This window comes from Labrus mixtus, chromosome 21, assembly GCF_963584025.1.
Source record: "Labrus mixtus chromosome 21, fLabMix1.1, whole genome shotgun sequence".
Taxonomy (NCBI): domain Eukaryota; kingdom Metazoa; phylum Chordata; class Actinopteri; order Labriformes; family Labridae; genus Labrus; species Labrus mixtus.
In genome coordinates this window covers 20,628,765-20,646,404 of record NC_083632.1, presented here as the reverse complement: position 1 = coordinate 20,646,404, position 17,640 = coordinate 20,628,765, and the positions used below count along the sequence as shown (strand labels likewise).

Here is a 17,640-nt window from a genome sequence, read left to right as displayed (position 1 = left end):
GATTTGGACTTATTTCAACACTCTGCAGGATGGCAGCAGTGGATATGCAGGGATGCCTTATTGCTCGTTTACTTCTGGCTGTTCTTGAAGTCCTCACTTTCTCCCTCTCATCCAGGTGGCCTGCATGGACGATGTGTGCGGTTTGCTGCCTTTCCTCAACCAGGAGATCCCAGACCAGTTCTCTCGCCTCTGGCTGTCTCTCTTCCTTCATGCAGGGTGGGGTTTCAAAACAGTTTATTTGAAGATGCCATGTGGGTCTGGGTAAACATTAATAAGTGTGGTGTTTTCCCCTGTAGGATCCTGCACTGCCTCGTGTCGGTGTTTTTTCAGATGACGGTGCTGAGAGACATCGAGAAGCTGGCTGGCTGGCTCAGAATCTCCATCATCTACATGTTGAGCGGCATCACCGGCAACCTGGCCTCGGCCATCTTCCTGCCCTACAGAGCAGAGGTACAAGGTCACCCCATAGACGAACTGACTAAGTCTTACCAGTATGTGAAACAACCAAAAACTGAAAAGTGTTCTCTTCTGTTTGTTTCTGTCTCAGGTGGGTCCTGCGGGCAGTCAGTTCGGCATCCTGGCCTGCCTCTTTGTGGAGCTGTTTCAGAGCTGGCAGATCCTGGAGCGACCGTGGCGAGCGTTCGCAAAGCTCCTGGCCATCTCCGTCTTCTTCTTCTCCTTCGGTCTGCTTCCTTGGATCGACAACTTTGCCCACATCTGCGGCTTCGTGTCAGGGTTTTTCCTGTCCTTCGCCTTCCTTCCGTACATCAGGTGGGTGAACGAAGGGTTGCTAAGGATTCTGGGTTGGCTGCAAATGGCTCACAAGAAGAAGATTATTGAGTCTTGTCTGTCAAAGGGTTATTATACAGATAAGAGCCAGTAGATGAGTTGTGTGATATAGCTAAAAAAAATTGAGCTAGTAACTCAGGCTGCTAGCTCAAATTCAATTCTCACAACTTTATGAATCCATCCAAACTAATGACCCCTACAAGGATTATTATTGTGTTAGACATGGATTGTGAAACTGTAAACCTGTCTCCATCTAAAGTGGAAAACCTCTCAACATATTTTCCCACCTTTAATTAGCTTTAGCTTCTGGTCTCCATGCTGTATGCTAAGCTAACCGTGTCGTTTTCAATCATTTTTGATGAGGATAGCATTTGTCTTCTAATCAAGGCATTTACAAGTAAGTGGAAACACTTATCCCCTAAACAACAGTAGAGTCGCTCTATATTTTTGATAGCTGATCTTGATATTGAATCATTAAAATAAAAATTATTTTTAAGATTCTCAAAAGTCTCATAAATCTCATAAATAAACCACCCAAAAAGTCATATTCTGATATGAACATCTGTTAGAATCATTTCATATATTGAATCTTATATCAGGAAACCATAAAGTGTGCTACCATCTCCATAGCAACCACAAACTCTCATGATGCAATATGTCAGCATGTTGTGGGGTTGAGTATGGTCTGGTGCAGCAAGTACTTACAACAATATGATTTTGATGACTTCAGCAAAAATTTGAAAACCAAGCCTAAAAGAATAAAAAAAAACTGTTGTTGCAATCTTCACAAGCTCCAGTGGCGCAATCGGTCAGCGCGCGGTACTTATAAGACAGTAACCTGCAGAGTGATGCCGAGGTTGTGAGTTCGAGCCTCACCTGGAGCACAAGTAATGTTTAACTTCTACTTTAGGCAACAGGATCTGCAAAGCAACAACCTGCTCTAATAAACCTAAAACACTGATTTAAGAAGAAAAGAACAACGTTTAAAAGATGAATTCCAGGTGTAGAATATTTTAGTTTTTCTACATATGTGCAGAGCATCAAAGTCAAAAGTTGAGTTTTTGTTTATGTGGTGACAATTTAGCTTCCTGACAGACAACAAGAGAGACAAAACGTGTTTATTTGTTGCCTGATCACCGAGGATAAACAAAACTTTTCTGCTCAAGGTGAGACTCGAACTCACAACCTCAGCATCTCTGCAGGTTATAAATACTGCATAAAGACTGATTGCACCACTGGACAAAACCTATAGATGAGGACAGTAATTGTGATCTAATTCAGTAGTCTTTCCTGTTATAAGTGTTTAACATCAGCTTTTATAAACATTCTTTCAAACCTTTAATTAAATCACAGACGTAGGCCTGGATAAAGTCACAGAACTCTCACCTTCAATATAAAACACACATGACAGAAACCAACAAGTATACTAGGAGTCATGAAGCACAACCAGGCTCCAGTGGCACAATCAGTCAGCACGTGGCATTTATAAGAAAATAACCTGCAGAGTGATTCTGAGGTTGTGAGTTCAAGCCTCACCTGGAGCAAATGAGCTCAATTATGGAGGTTGAATTATGTGCTGTCTGTAGCTGACTTTAATGAAAACAGTGAAATAATCAGGTAATATAAACATATATACATAAAATGAAACAGAATTACTTTCATGATCCCAAACTGAGAAATTGTGGTGTTACAGCAGCATGTTATCAAATCATAGGAAGAGATTTATACACCAAGGATTTAACTTAACATTCCTACTGGTTTAAAAAAAATGAAAAATGAAATACAACATTTATTCAGGCTTGTCAACTGAATGTAAAAATACTTGCTGGAGGTAAGATGTAGGAGGTAAATAATAATGATCACACTGATTGTACATAAAGCTAGACTAATCAAACATCGATGAAGACTATGTCTAAATGGCATCATTTTCTGCTTTTCAAAAGAGAAACAACGTTTGAATAGAAAAACATTTTTTCCAGGCGGAGTCAGTTGAATTTACCTCACAATAACTTTTCCAGATAAAAGCTTTTGATGCTAACAAAATGTATTTTTCTTCAATCTAGAGAACCCAGTGTGTGTGTGTGTGTGTGTGTGTGTGTGTGTGTGTGTGTGTGTGTGTGTGTGTGTGTACCTGATCATAAACCATTAGCATAGTGTGTTTGAATTATTACATTCCACTTGCCCTTCAATGTCCTGTATTAAAAGGAGTAACACACGTTTCTCCCACTTCAGCTTTGGGCAGTCTGACATGTGCCGCAAACGGGTCCAGATCTGCATCTTCCTGCTGGTCTTCCTGGGTCTGCTCTCCGCCCTGGCTGTCCTTTTCTACGTCTACCCAGTGAAGTGCGACTGGTGCGAGTACCTCACCTGCATACCCATCACGGACAAGTTCTGTGAGAAGTACGACCTGAACGCACACCTCCTCTGAACACCGCCCGTTCTCATGTTCACTGGATATCTGAAAAAACAAGATGTGGTGCTGCAGTGACACTTGTGAAAACATTTCTCCTGGAGGGATGACCAGCACTTTTTATAACGTCATATTTGATCAGAAAAGATTCACACACATATGAAACAGAATGATCTTTTAAACATGATGGAAAAGGACTTTAAAAAAACATTCTGTGTGACTGATCTCTAGCTGGGCTAATCAGAGACCAGTCGCACTGAAGGTGAGTTACAAAGACAGTTGATTTCCTGCCAAATGATTTACCTCTCTTCTGTGATAAAATGGACATAACAGTGCCCCCTATTGGCCTCCAGAAGAGGTGCATCTTGAAACGTGATGTATTTCTGTTTTATACTTTTTTTTACTGACAGTCGCCCTCGGAGTTAAACAATGAGACTGAATTACTTTGATGTGCCTTACTGATCGATAACCACACACACACACACACACACACACACACACACACACACACACACACACACACACACACACACACACACACACACACACACACACACACACACACACACACACATACTCACACGTCTTTTTGTGCCATCAATCAGTTTGTGTCTGCCGTTTCAGACGTGTTGGGTTTTGTTGCTCTGTAGAACCTGCTTTCACAAGGTGTGTAAAACGTTTTTTCTACTTCGTGTTTGGACGCTGAAATACACTTCTTTTTTTATCACACTGTAAATGTTGGTTTCCACCGCAGCCTTTTTTTTATGCACTTAAATCACAAATGGATTGGTTTTTTTTATTTGCACTGTGTGTTGAATCTGTATAAAGCACAACTGTATGGTAATATGCTACATTGTAAAATAATGTTTGTTTGTTTTTTACCCTATGTGGTGGCGTTTTAGCCACCTGACAATAAAGACAACAAAACATGTGAAATAATTTGTGTTTATCTGTCACATCATCACAGAAAGGTAAATGTTCCTGCTCCAGGTGAGGCTTGAACTCACAATCTTGGCATCACTCTGCAGGTTACTGTCTTATAAGTACTGCACACTGACTGATTGCACCACTGGAGCCTAAAGCTATCTGAGAATTTGGACATATCCTCTATATCCACTTTCAGAAAACCCCTACAGGACCTATAGCACAAGAAAGGTAGATCAAGAGGATCCTGTGGTCCAGTCCAGCACAGGTGTTGTAGAGTGGTGAGTGTTCAACCTCCAGTATGAGACTTACTGAAAACTAGAGATATTTGTTTTACATGATGTAAAAGTTTCATAGAGAGTAATGAATCTGAGAAGAGAGTGAAAAACTGAATGTAAAGATCTGAGAATGGATCAGCAGCATGTTTAGATATCATCGTAATCTAGGATTGATTAGAGACTTCCTCAAATATTTTTGGTAAGGACGTTCTTGGTTGCTAAACTCTAAGATTTGGGTTGGCAGAATGGGCAGAACAATTACCTTATAATGAATAAACCGGCAGTATTAGAAGAGACCATCTTTTGCTAAATGATTATTATTCATTGTAGATCCACCTTGTGGGGCAAAAAAGTCTTAATAATAAAGAAAACAATAATTTCAGTAAGGGTTGTGTTATATATTTTGTGTGAAATGTGATCACTTGTTCCGCTCTATTAAAAATGTTTCTTAAATCTCAAATACAGACAATACAGCAGTTGGCATCCTATCAGTGAATTGTGAAAAACCGAAACCAAATAAAAGCAATCAATATTAATTATTCATGCCAAAGTTATAGTCTACCAACCTTTAACAGGCTCCAGTGGCGCAATCGGTCAGCGCGCGGTACTTATAAGACAGTAACCTGCAGAGTAATGCCGAGGTTGTGAGTTCAAGCCTCACCTGGAGCATCTGAGTTTTAACTATGTTGTCTCACAACAATTACCTAAAAAACACAATGCAGTCTAAGAAAGCTCACAGAGATTGTCAGGCGTGAAGATGGAGAGTTTAGACAAATTCACACTACAGAATAACCACTCAACCTTCATGTCTTGAAACAGTCTACCAAGGAGTACAGAGATGGATAATCATGATGTCAGACATTGCTTGATAATAGAGAAAGACAACATTTCCATTTATTTAAAATAATTTGGAGGTATCCCTCAAATTTGTGTTTGATGACACTGTTGATAAAACTTTCAAAAAGGTTGGTTTATCAAAATGTAGACTGCTGGACGACATCATCTGCTAAAAGACTCATAATAAAGGGAGAGTTCAAAGTACTGTTAAATCTCAGGAAACTTCAGGCTCCAGTGGCGCAATCAGTCAGCGCGCGGTACCTATAAGACAGTAACCTGCAGAGTGATGCCAAGGTTGTGAGTTCAAGCCTCAGCTGGAGCATGTTGAAAAAAAATGTTTCATACTGATAACAAGAGATCAACATAGACTGATACATCCTGATAATTAAAGTTATCAAACACATAATGCTGATCCGCCCAGGTCAGTAGATTAGGGCCTGACCAATAAGTGATTTATGGGGCCAATACTGATATTGATATCAGGGAGAGAAACAATCTGATACCAATATATTGGCCAACACATTTCTTACATCTACATTTGTTCTGTAGAGTTATATATATATATATATATATATACACATTTATTGTGTTGATCCTTCAAATGCATTTTTCAAACATTCGTGGAAATTATATACTTTATAATGAAGACAAGATGGTCAACTGAGAAGTAACTGCGCATGTATGTGTCACCACTTGACACTCCGGAGGGTGATAATTCTTGTTGTACTGTATAGCACACTCTGCTAGTGTAATACAGTGATACTCACATGAAATGCTTTTTGACTGGTGAATAAATCTAGTACTATCAGCGCATATCTGTGATAAAATTAGCCGATACCGATAGTCTGTGGATATACTAATATCGACCGATATTATCGGCTGTCCGATTTATCGGTCGGGCTCTACAGTTGATCACACCACTATGCACATTTTTAAAACAAGGTAAGTAACCAGATTTGTGATTTGTGCTTTGTTTAATCTAATAAGCAAAGTTAAGTATGTAGTATGTTTTTGAAATAGGATCCACCAATTATTATTTTTAAAGAATTTAGAATTGTGTTGCTTTTTTTTTTTACATTCAAACACATACCAAAGGTTTAATGTTGTTCAGTTGTGAGATTGTCTTACTGCATAAAGAAAAATAATAGTTACAAAATGATTCTAGCATTACCAAAGACAGAGGCGCTGTTTCTCAACAGGCAAGGCATGAAACTGCTTTAGTCTTTGGCTCTATTAGTAAAAGTATTTTACTAATGATTGTTCACCCAACACATATAACCTGGGAGATCATTTAAAATGTAATCTCCTTTATATTGTTATGAATTTGTTCCCAAAAGTTTTTAATCTTGGGCACTGCCAGAGGGCATGCAGTGATGTACCTTATGAAACCAGACATTTCCAGCAGTCTGCTGTGTTTTTTTAAGACACATGCAATATATGTCCATTCAAAGTGATTAGGAGGATCCACAAAATCCTGCTCTTGTTTTTCAAAAGCAAAACAATAACCCTGTTCGACTCCTTTGAGTACTCCAGTTAAGCGTTACACATGATGTCAGATTTACTGAAAGCCTTTTTTTTTTCGGGATCCACAGATTCTTGAAGAAAAAGGCTTTTATAAAATCTGCAGTTGTCTGTAACACTTAACTGGAGTCCTCAAAGGAACAAGGTTATTTTTTGCTTTTGAAAAACAATTTGTGCCCCTAAAACTCAAAACAATCTTTATCCATGATTTAAAATACACATGTTACCCCTTTATTGCATATCTTACTTTAGTGTGCAGTGCAAAGAGAAAAAAAAAAGTCTGAGTGTTTTGTGGATGTCCACTAGATGGCGACCCAAGTCCAATCACTTACAGTTTGAACCAGGTATCAAGGTCCAACATGACAGCTGCCGAGGGTAAGAAGCTTGAATTACTGCAGCATTGTTGTCCTATCTGGGATTTAAATGTCATTAATTCAAGCAGAAGTTTTATTAGCGTGCAGAACTCTCATTGCTGCTCCCTGATCCTCAATGTGTGTTCTTCCACTGGGTTTGTTCTTCCACACACACACACACACACACACACACACACACACACACACACACACACACACACACACACACACACACACACACACACACACACACACACACACACACACAAGCTAACACTACTGCTCTAGCATTCATTAAGTCATGTCTGTAATTGAGTCTAAATAAGTGTGTACTTATGTTGGAGGGGAGCTCTGGGAGCACAGTGATCTGCATACCAAATACAGCACATCCTATCGCACTGAATGCTGCATTAAATACATTTTAACTATGTGCAAGAATTATTCCAACACTGGAGGGTCAAAGGTCACACGTTCATAGTATTTTGTATATGAAGTTAAAATTGTGGACTGTGCTTTAAATGTCAACCATCACACATTGTGCAATAACAGTTTCCATCCTACATTCAGGGGATTATCCTTCACATTTAAAAAAAAAAAAGTCACATTACAATATAGTGGTACAGCCTTGGAGGAAAAAGCTAACAATCCAATATCGCAACACACACACACACCTACTCATACACGTAGAAATAGTGGGAGACAGTGATGGAGACCTTTGCTATGGCCAGCCACTGTTATTGATTGTCAAACAATTGTCTGACATTTTGGTCATCAGGTTATCTGGGGGCTGATGGGATTTCTGTCAATCTTTCCCCTTTCTGATGAAGTCTTGTTGTTCATGTGCAGTCTATATTCTGCTGACATCGTCTCGACGGAGGTGGACAAATCAAAAAGAAAGACAATAGAGGAGCTTGATGAGAGGTTTCACATGTCTCATTTGTCTTCCATGCTTGATGCTGTAAACTGTGTTTATTTTTTCATATTAACTTAAAAATGTGGACATCATTTATTTGCAAGTCTAGAGGTGAAGCTTGGATGATTTTATGACCTTTGGCTGGTGCATGTCCATTTGGTTCCTCTGTTGCCTGTCTTGGTGCAATGCGTCTCAATCATCTTATTAGTCTCAACAACAAAACATTATTTTGCAAAGTCTTAAAATATTCCTTTTTAAAAGACGTAATAGGGAGAATGATGGAATAAAGAGGTCTGGATGAAAAACCTGCTGTTGACATTATAAAATTAGTATCAGACTGAAATTTGAAAGAATTTATAGGCTATTGTGAGGCCCCAGTGGCAATGTTTCAGATGGGAAGCGTAACCGTTTTACGACAGTGCAGTTGCAGTCAGAGACCTGCTGTTGGCGCCAAAGCGCACCAAAACTGAAAAAGTTACATATTGGGGCTTTAAAGAAGATTTGTTCGTTTGTTCACGCTACTATAGCTAACATCTCGATTTTGCGCTGTCGAATTAAGTTTAACGGAGACATAAGGCAAAAGTTGATATACTTTTAAATTGGAAAATAAAATTCTACATGGGTTGAATAAATGTAGCATTGCATTTAGAAAACGAGTTAAATAACCAGCTAGTTGAACCAGTACAACTAGCAACTGTAAACACGTTTATTTTAGTGAACAAGCTAGCTAGCATAGTGTTGTAGCATATACTTAATCAAGTGTAGCTTGATTATAGTATATGTCTACACTATGGCTCCATCTGGAGTCATCTTTTAGCAAACGCATGACCAATATCCACTCATCTTTTCTACTCAATAACACCTGTGGGGAAACTTCTGGCTCTTAAGCTGCTAATGCTCTACTGTACTAACAAGGTTGTTGCTAACTGTTTTTTTTTTTTTACACATATTTCTTATGAGAACAGCAAAAAGTACCTAAAAATGACACTTAAATAGCAGAAGAAAAGGGTGCCAGTCAGGAAATAGAAACAAAGTGCTTTAATATGCTACAAGGCTCTCTAGAGCAAAGAGGAACTGTAAAGCGCCATGGGGTTTTCAATAGAAGCGAGCCCTTACAAATGGTTATTTTCATACATTGACATAAAATGATTGCTTATTGTTGCGTTAAAAAATAAGTGTCTGGTACTACACATTGTGAGATATATTATTATCTTTCTCAGCCTTTTTATGTATGTACAAAAATCTGGTTGAGAAGCTAAGTGACATTTTAATGACGCTGCCAACGTAAGGTCATGAAAAATCATCTTCTTCTGTCATCAAGTGGGTGCATGGCCCTAATAGATGCTGCACCCAAAGCCATTAGACACCCTCCCCCCTCTCACTGCCACCCCATATCCCCTGCAGACTCCTCAATAGGAAATTATCCCCCACCACCAACCCTCTCACACACACTTCTTCTCCCTTTTCCAATCAAACTCCATCCCGAGACGTCCTACTCCTCCTGTTCAATTCATGCCTCCCAATTTCCATCACTCATTCATCACTTGGTTTTTTTCCAATCCCCCCCCCTCTCTCTCTGCACCCGCCAACTCTCCATCACGGCTCCTATAGAGATGGTAATGTGACATGAAGAGGATGGTATCCTCGAGCCATTGATCAGCATCAAACGAGACACACTTAGCTACCTCGTAGATCAGACCTCCCCCCTCTTGTTCTATTCGCCTTGTATTGTTTCTGAATGGAGCGTTACATTGGGTGAAAATTAAACTTTTGCTGTATATGCTTAAGATCATATAAAGTTTGGAGAACGGAAAGTGGCTTACCAGCCAACCAGTTAGATAGAGAGCCAACTAGGAAGCTTCATAGCTGCTAGCAAACTGATTAGCATCGAGTTAGCAGTCAATTAGATACAGAGCTAGAAGCTAGCAAGGTGGATGGATGGATGGATGGATGGATGGATGGATAGATAGATTTTCCTGCTGTTTTATCTGCATGGAAAGGCGACCCTGAAATGGGACCCTGACAGCTGGCCAACAGGTGGCCACTGACAGACCCTCTCCCTCCTCTCCCTTCATTGTGCCTGAAACAACCAACACACACACACACACACACACACTCTCACACACTCCTCAGACTGCAGCATCTAGGCCATCAGGTGAAGGAGGCCGGCTCATAGGGGGGAGGGGTGTGTTCGTGTGTGAAACAGAGAGAAAGTAGGGGGGGGAGGGATAAGGCAGGCCTAGCAAGCACCTGTCTGATGATCCCACCTACGACAGAGCTGATTGAGAGTAATGTTATAGGCCCCCCTTTAAACCACATGGTCCTATTTACCACCTGGACTGCCACTGATAAACCTCCTCCCCTGTGTGTGTGTTTTCATTAATCACATATTATCATATATTCAGGTAGGCTATTTTACTATATTTGTTAATTTAATACCAACAGCAAATTAAAAAAAATCATACTCTGCAGTACATTTCAACGTATGCTGCATGTTTATGCTCTTTGTTTAAGATTCAGATTTTACTGACCCAATAATGTAGTTAATTGGTATGGATCGAAAATATCAGAACGAGACGAATCAAACTTAAAAAAATGAAAAACACATTAAATTAAGCATACATTTTTTACTTTCCAGAATATTTTAACGCTTAAATACCACTTACCATAGCTGTACTGTAAAACTGTCCGTTTTAGTTAAATACTTTTACTTTGAAGGAGCCTTCTCCAAGCGTCAATAATCTCTCTTTGTTTGCAACACATGGTTTGTTTCCAATTTCTTTAAAACCATATGAGCAAGTTTCTCATTACTTCTTGTGGATGTTTGTAAATTCAATTATCAACAGGTGACTCTAATTTTACAGTTAATAAAACCTAATGAAGCTGTTTTGTTATTCATGCTTTTATCCGTGCATAGACACAGATGATCATACGGTATTAACGGGTTGTAACAGATGCTAATGGATACACTATACTTTATAATGCCTTATTGACTTTTCATCTTATCTATGGTAAGCTTTTTCTTGATCACAGATGTAGAATATTAAGGGTTGGTTTTGTCTTACTTCAACTTCGGACTTCAATTACATTTAATTTGCATTTGCTTGAATCATTAGTCCAAGGGCGGACAATTAGATTCAAATTAGATTCTACAGTGTTTGCAATAATGTGTGCACGGTGGAATTGTCTTAAGCAACACCGTCATCAGGTTGCAATCAGGTTGCGCTGAACTCTTTTGGGATTATGCATCAACAAGGGGCAAAACCAGGGGGAATATACAGGTTGTGTATTGAATATGACTTACTTCCTGAGTGCCACCCTTGCTTCATCCCTCCACTCACACTCCAACAACACACACACACACACACACACACACACACACACACACACACACACACACACACACACACACACACACACATATTTCCCTGTCATCTCCAGAGGATAATCCTCCTCTTCCAAGCCATGTGTCCTCCAGCCTTGCTAAAGACCTCCTCCACTCATTGGCTCCCAGTCACTAAATACACATAAACACACAAACACACACATCTCATTAGTAATCACTCTAACAATAGTCTTTCCTCTGAATGCCCTTTGAGGATCTCTGTGATGGTTAGTAATTCTCTATTTCGCTCTCTCACTCTGTGTATGGAAGTGGACATGACCACCCTTCTCCCTTTTCCTCCCACTCTATGTGGGATATATGATATTCACACAGCACACAACGGATCCACACTGGGAAAGTGGATGGAGATAATGTAAATAAACAAAAACAAGAAGGAAAACAAGTTGAAAAGAGTAGAGAAAACAATACAGGGAATGTGTCATTTACAATGGGTGTACCACAGGGATCAATGTTCGGCCCTGTATTTTTTTGACTACATGTGCCACGGCATATGCCACTCATATGCGTCGCTTACATGAGTGGCATATGAGTGGCATATGCTGGTCTGTTCCACTCATGTGCCGCGGCATATGCCGCCTATGAGTGGCACATGCCGGTCTGTTCCACTCATAAGCAGCACAATAGGGTCCTCGCTCCGAGGTTGGTGCACGGGCCCTAATTAACCCAAAAAACATTTTGTTGTCACAACAGTGGCAAGGGTATGATCCCTCACTGGCTTCTCACTGTATGAATATGGCCAAGAGAATCAGCACATTTACATAATGTTAAAAGTCTATTTTCTGTGTTCTGTGTTAGGTTGGGAATCAATTTACTACTACAAACTGGCCTAGGCATTTTGCGCATGCGCCAATGGTTCCCAGGCACTCCCCTGACCTGAAATCCAAACAGCATTGATTTATAGAAAACATTTTGAAAACAAGATGAAGGTATCAACATGGCGAGTGCTTGAGTGAGAACCACATATTTTTGACAGATAAAGAGTCACAGTTTATATTGTTTCATCTGAAAAAGTTATACATATTGAAGTACATCGAAGGAAAAAAGGTGGCTGCTTGCTAACTTGTTTGTCAATTGTTTTTTTAATGTGACGTAATAGGGCAACCCGAATGGTAAGTAAATAGGAGCATATCTCCTAGCATAACGGAATTGGACAGACAGCCATAAATGAATGAATTGTTCTCTCTTCTCTGGTGCTTGTACACTGGGACAGGGAAAGCCAATTATTGCAATTTATTGGCCTTATGGAGCTATAAGCTTAGCTTAACTGTGCATGTGAATGTTCTACTGTAATGTGAGTGTTGAGCAGACTACTATTATTTTTTGTTTCTAATAAAGAAGACCATAAAATCTAACATTCCCCAAAATATGAACTACAAGTTCAAGAACTACAGAACCCATTAATATTGGAAGAGTAATCAGCCTTTTTCTGTGTCTTAGAAAATCGAAATTACACTAAATGCAGTCTATTTGAATTATCCCACTTACCGTTGCAGTTTTTACGGATTAAATTGAAAGTGAATGAGCAGATCATGTCACACTTCCAGTGTCGAACATGTTCATTACAGTCATCAGAGGAATGTGGCTCTCCCACATTGCGCTTATCTTATTGTTCTTGATGAAACCGTTTGCCCTCCTCATTTCATTCTGTTTCAAACAGTTAGTGATGGGTCAATAACGGTGCATAACTGTGAGGAGGGGACCATTGTGTCCGGTGTAAGACAAGCAGGACTAATCATTGTACAAGGCAAGTCAGGGCCTGCCTGGACAGAGGAGCGGCTGCTGGCTGTTACCAAACAGTCGAGGTGGTGTGATGGGCAGTCATGACTCAGCATAGGTGAAACACAATACAGATTTTGTTGCTGTATTGAAATGCATAAAAAAGGTGAGTATGGGGCAACGATCTGGGTATATGAAATGTTCTGGTTTCATGGCAGGCATAAAAAAGTCAATGTGGAGAGAAAAATAGGGGGAACACATCACTAACAATAAAATCACTTTACTTATTAGTGCTTTGTTTTACTTTGGTTTTATTGACCAGTCTGACACATTCACAGCACTTAGATTAAAGCAAACACTTGAAAGTCAGAAAATCATGTAAAATAGTAAACAAAGCAGCAGCATGATGCGAATGACAGAATGAATACATCTGATGCGCATATACTGATGAATCAGCCAAATTTAGAAATTATTTCACATATGATTGATATGTGTACATGTATTTCACTGAAATTATTCATTCTAATCACTCTATTTACAGTACATACTACATAATCCACCATGAACACAGCACTTAGCAACATTTAGCAAAGTAACAGTGGGAGTAAAAAAACGACCTTTGAGCAGGCAGAAATCAAGAGCAGAACCAGACTCACGATGAACAGCCATATGCCGAAACTGTGTTGGGGTTAAGAGGGGACAGACGGATAGAGACAAACAATTCATATTTAACAAATGTATGCAAAGACAAAGCCTTTATTCTGCATTTTTGTTTAAAGGACAAAGCAAATTCAAATGTCTGAACATCCCAGTCTCCTTCCTTTTCATCTTCACCCATCATTCCTTACAAATCAGAGGCTCTGCTGTCCGCAGATACAATTTGACAAGCAAATCAATGTCTCATGAATAATTTTGGATGGCACGGTGCACCCTAAGATGAGCCTAGACTATAAACACCGTCATCAACTTTATCGCTATGATCTTCAAAACTCCATGAAGTGCAATTTTCTCCTTGACTTTCCATCTCTGGAACTGCAAAATACTGAAGTCTTAAGTATTGATTGGTCTCATTTTTTGGCGTTTAAAAAAAAACGTCATTTCACAAGGAGTTTTAAATGGTTCTTAAAGTTTCATAGGCAATCAGATATTCATCCTCCGATAACTGGGAAGAATCTATCTCAAGTGTGGAAAACAAAGTCACAAAGAAGAAGCTCATATAAGAGGAAATTCTTATTTCTGGGTGAGACCAGTGGAAAATTCCACAAGCACCCCCTCACCTCTAATAGATCACTACCTCTGTCAATACATATCAAAGGCTTAAGATTAAGTCTACTGCTCCCATCTCACTGATTATCAAACAACATTTTCACTTTATTTATTGATCTGTTTGTGTTTTATCATGTTTCTTTTTAACATGTCTGCCTGTGTGAGGTCGAGAGAACACACACACTGCTACACACACCTGTCCTAGTCGGCTTTTTTTTAATCTTAAACCCTCCAACCTGTTTACCGTGGGTCACCTGCGTCAATAACGGTTGGATGTAGCTCTTCCTCAAGATAAGCACCTCACTCTCTCTCCTCTCTCTCTCCTTCTCTTACTGTGCAACAGAGAGATTAAAGCACAGGTTTTGTAACATCATATATATCGTATATCACAGCCTTTGTGTGACAGTTGGCTGTTTTATTTGTTCTCTTAAGAATCGCGGGTGAATTTCCTACTTTGCTTCTTGGCTCTGTCGTTGTCATCTTTCATTTCTGACAGGCTTTGTGGCGTAGCCTGGGCAAGTTTGGGCTTGCACAGCCAGCCCTCCCAAGGTCTGAGGCATGCACACACATACAAATACACACACACACACACACAAATTCATACACACAAACAGAACCTCTCCTCCAATCAAATCCAGACCTTGTGAATGCCCCACAATAAATTGCTGATTTTGGAGAGAATGCAGCTCTTCAGATGAGGCCAATCATGTGTGGTATCTGCTGAAGTGCCCGCTAACCCATCTGACCTCCAGCCATTGTCAAGGACGGGGGGGCATCACAATGTGTCTGTTTTTTTCTAAATTGGCAATCATAATTATCTTAAGAATCTGAGGGGTTGGCTCAGGTGGTAGTCATCAGAACAGTTAAGAAGCAATGTGCTACTTAAATTGGGCAAAACATTTGGTTTTGTCAGGAAAAGTTCACTGTACTGATTACCAAAAATATAAACGACACATGATTGCCTTTTTGTAAGTTTAACCCATTTAAATTGATGCTTACATTTTCCATATTCTAACCATCTCAAAGATACTGTTTACACTGTTGGCCATTAAAGGTGATCGTACAACAACGTTTTAAACACAGGTAACTTTTGTTGCTGTTAAAGGTCCCATATTATGCTTTTCTGGTTTTATATGCTCTTTAGTGTGTTTTCCAAGTGTCCTGTGCATGTTTAGACACATCTATTTGCAAAAATTCAAAGTCCGCGGAAACGCGGCTTCTCCTGCGTCCTCCTGTTAGCTGTAGCATTAGCTGCATGTAACGCTCGGTTCTAGCCCCCCTCGATAAAAATGTGTCAGTCCGACGTCATTGTCAGTGTGATATCACTGATCTAAGCCCATTGGCTCGTTGTGGCAAGCCCTGCAGCTCATGTTGCACGCCCATTAACTTCTGTAGCACGCCTACGTTGTGCCGTAGCCTGCGGTAGCACAGTAGTGCTAACATTTTTTCAAAATCAGATCAGACTTAGCACACGTGGGGACTCTGAACGTGGGCGCTTCAGAGCCTTAGAGAGAGAGTCAGAAGCGAGCCGGTGCATGGAGCGGCAGTACATGAAAACAGACACTTTTTTAGAACTTTAGCTATTGTGAACATACTTTAGTGGGTACATAGATTAAATATATGAACCCCAAAAAAGGCATAATATGGGCTCTTTAAGTCACTTGAAAAAGTCAAACTAGGCTTGTCAGCTGCAACTCCACAGTCGCAGCAAGTTAGCCTGCTGAATTCAACCTCTGCTTTCTGACGGGGTGTTGGTAGCTTAGTGGTTGGAGTGCACGCTCCATGTATGGAGGCTATATGGTCCTCCAAACAGGCGGCCCAGGTTCGAATCTGGCCTGTGGCTCCTCTCGTGTCATTCCCCTCTCTATATTATTATTATGCTTAAGTTACTGAAACCCCAATTAAATCTTGTAAAGAACTGTTTTTTATTGCAACATTGAAACAGGGGAGGAGTGGGATTTTGAGGGAGAGGGGAGGTCACATCCTGTCAGTGCATTTCATCCTCTTCTTATGACGGCTGCTCTTTTCCTTTAAATTGTGTTTTCGTTTTACATACACATTTGTTTAAGTACATTTATTTGAGTTACTAAGGTATTATGTCAAATAATCACAGATTTAAGTCACAGATCATTTGATCAGATCAGGATCAGTTCACATACAGCTGGCTGACGTTACGGTCGTTAAGTTATTGAATGTTGATAAAAGCATTTCTGACTCCATCCACTGAAATAGAAAAAAAAAAAAAAAAAGAAAAAACATTAAAAAATCTCTGCTTTCAGATTGGAGTAACATATAATCAGGGCTGCACAGAGAACACAAATGTTGTACTAAAGTAGAAGTAGAAGTACTCTGATGAAATTTACTTCAGTACAAGTAAAACGACCAGTCTAATAATCCACTCAAGTAAAAAGGAAAAGTAATGTGTTGAAAATGTACCTAAAAAACTGAATGCTGGGTACTGTCATTAATGTTATACCTGAGGGGATAGGGGGTGGATCACTCCTTTCAGTGCAGTGCAAAATCAGCAAGCTACCATATTATGAATCTCCAAACAGGTTGTTCAATTAATGAAACATTTTTATAATAAAGTGCAATGCACAAGCACATTTGGGGTGTTACATGAAAATATTACTCTCACTTTGATCCAATTAGTATTCAAACAGAAACATGAATGAAGTAGATACTGTAGATAGATACTTTATTGACCCCGAGGGAAATTCAAAGCATCCAGTAGCAGGTTACAAAGACGTACATGACATGAAACATTTGTTACAAATTAACCACAAAACAGACGCCCCACTCCCATACATAGATATTAACCCCCCCAAAAAGATTAAAGAATACCCCTAGATGAATCAATTTTTTTAGCAATGTTTAAAAAGAATAAAATTATCAAAAAACAGACATTAAATAACAGTCAGTGCAAACATTAAAGATGCAAATTAAATAATTGAGGTTATCATTAAAGTGTCCAAAGTATTCCATAAGCAAACCATATACACAGATCTACCAAAATATGATCTTATCCAAACAGGGTGAGTTATTGCTCCTCAGTAGAAATATCTTTTCAGTCACCCTCGACATAATGGTACAGTAAGTAGTAGTGCTCTCACACTTGCAAAAAAACTCCTGAAAAACTCAGCAAAACTTTGCACTTAGACTTTACTTGGAGTTTCTACTGCCTGTCCCCTGGTATTTTATCCCCAGAAAGTCTGAGTGAGCTGATG

General features: G+C 39.5%; 1 protein-coding gene and 2 non-coding genes across 12 annotated transcripts in view; all 3 read left to right on the top strand.

The window, feature by feature from the left end:
• The window catches only part of rhbdf1b (rhomboid 5 homolog 1b (Drosophila)), a 51,569-nt gene extending 47,431 nt beyond the window's left edge, over positions 1-4,138 (top strand). For all 10 annotated transcript variants that reach the window (XM_061027699.1, XM_061027701.1, XM_061027697.1 and 7 more), the window contains 4 exons: positions 116-216; positions 297-450; positions 548-771; positions 3,022-4,138. In XM_061027699.1, coding sequence (XP_060883682.1) covers positions 116-216; positions 297-450; positions 548-771; positions 3,022-3,217 — 675 coding nt within the window. In that variant the 3' untranslated portion in view covers positions 3,218-4,138. The remainder of the gene's footprint in view (positions 1-115; positions 217-296; positions 451-547; positions 772-3,021) is intronic.
• Positions 1,580-1,673, top strand: trnai-uau (transfer RNA isoleucine (anticodon UAU)). Its single transcript has 2 exons — positions 1,580-1,617; positions 1,638-1,673. It is a non-coding gene; the product is annotated as a tRNA-Ile (tRNA).
• An 838-nt stretch (positions 4,139-4,976) lies between the features above and the next one.
• trnai-uau (transfer RNA isoleucine (anticodon UAU)) lies at positions 4,977-5,070 on the top strand. The gene is made up of 2 exons: positions 4,977-5,014; positions 5,035-5,070. It is a non-coding gene; the product is annotated as a tRNA-Ile (tRNA).
• The last annotated feature ends 12,570 nt before the right edge of the window (positions 5,071-17,640 follow it).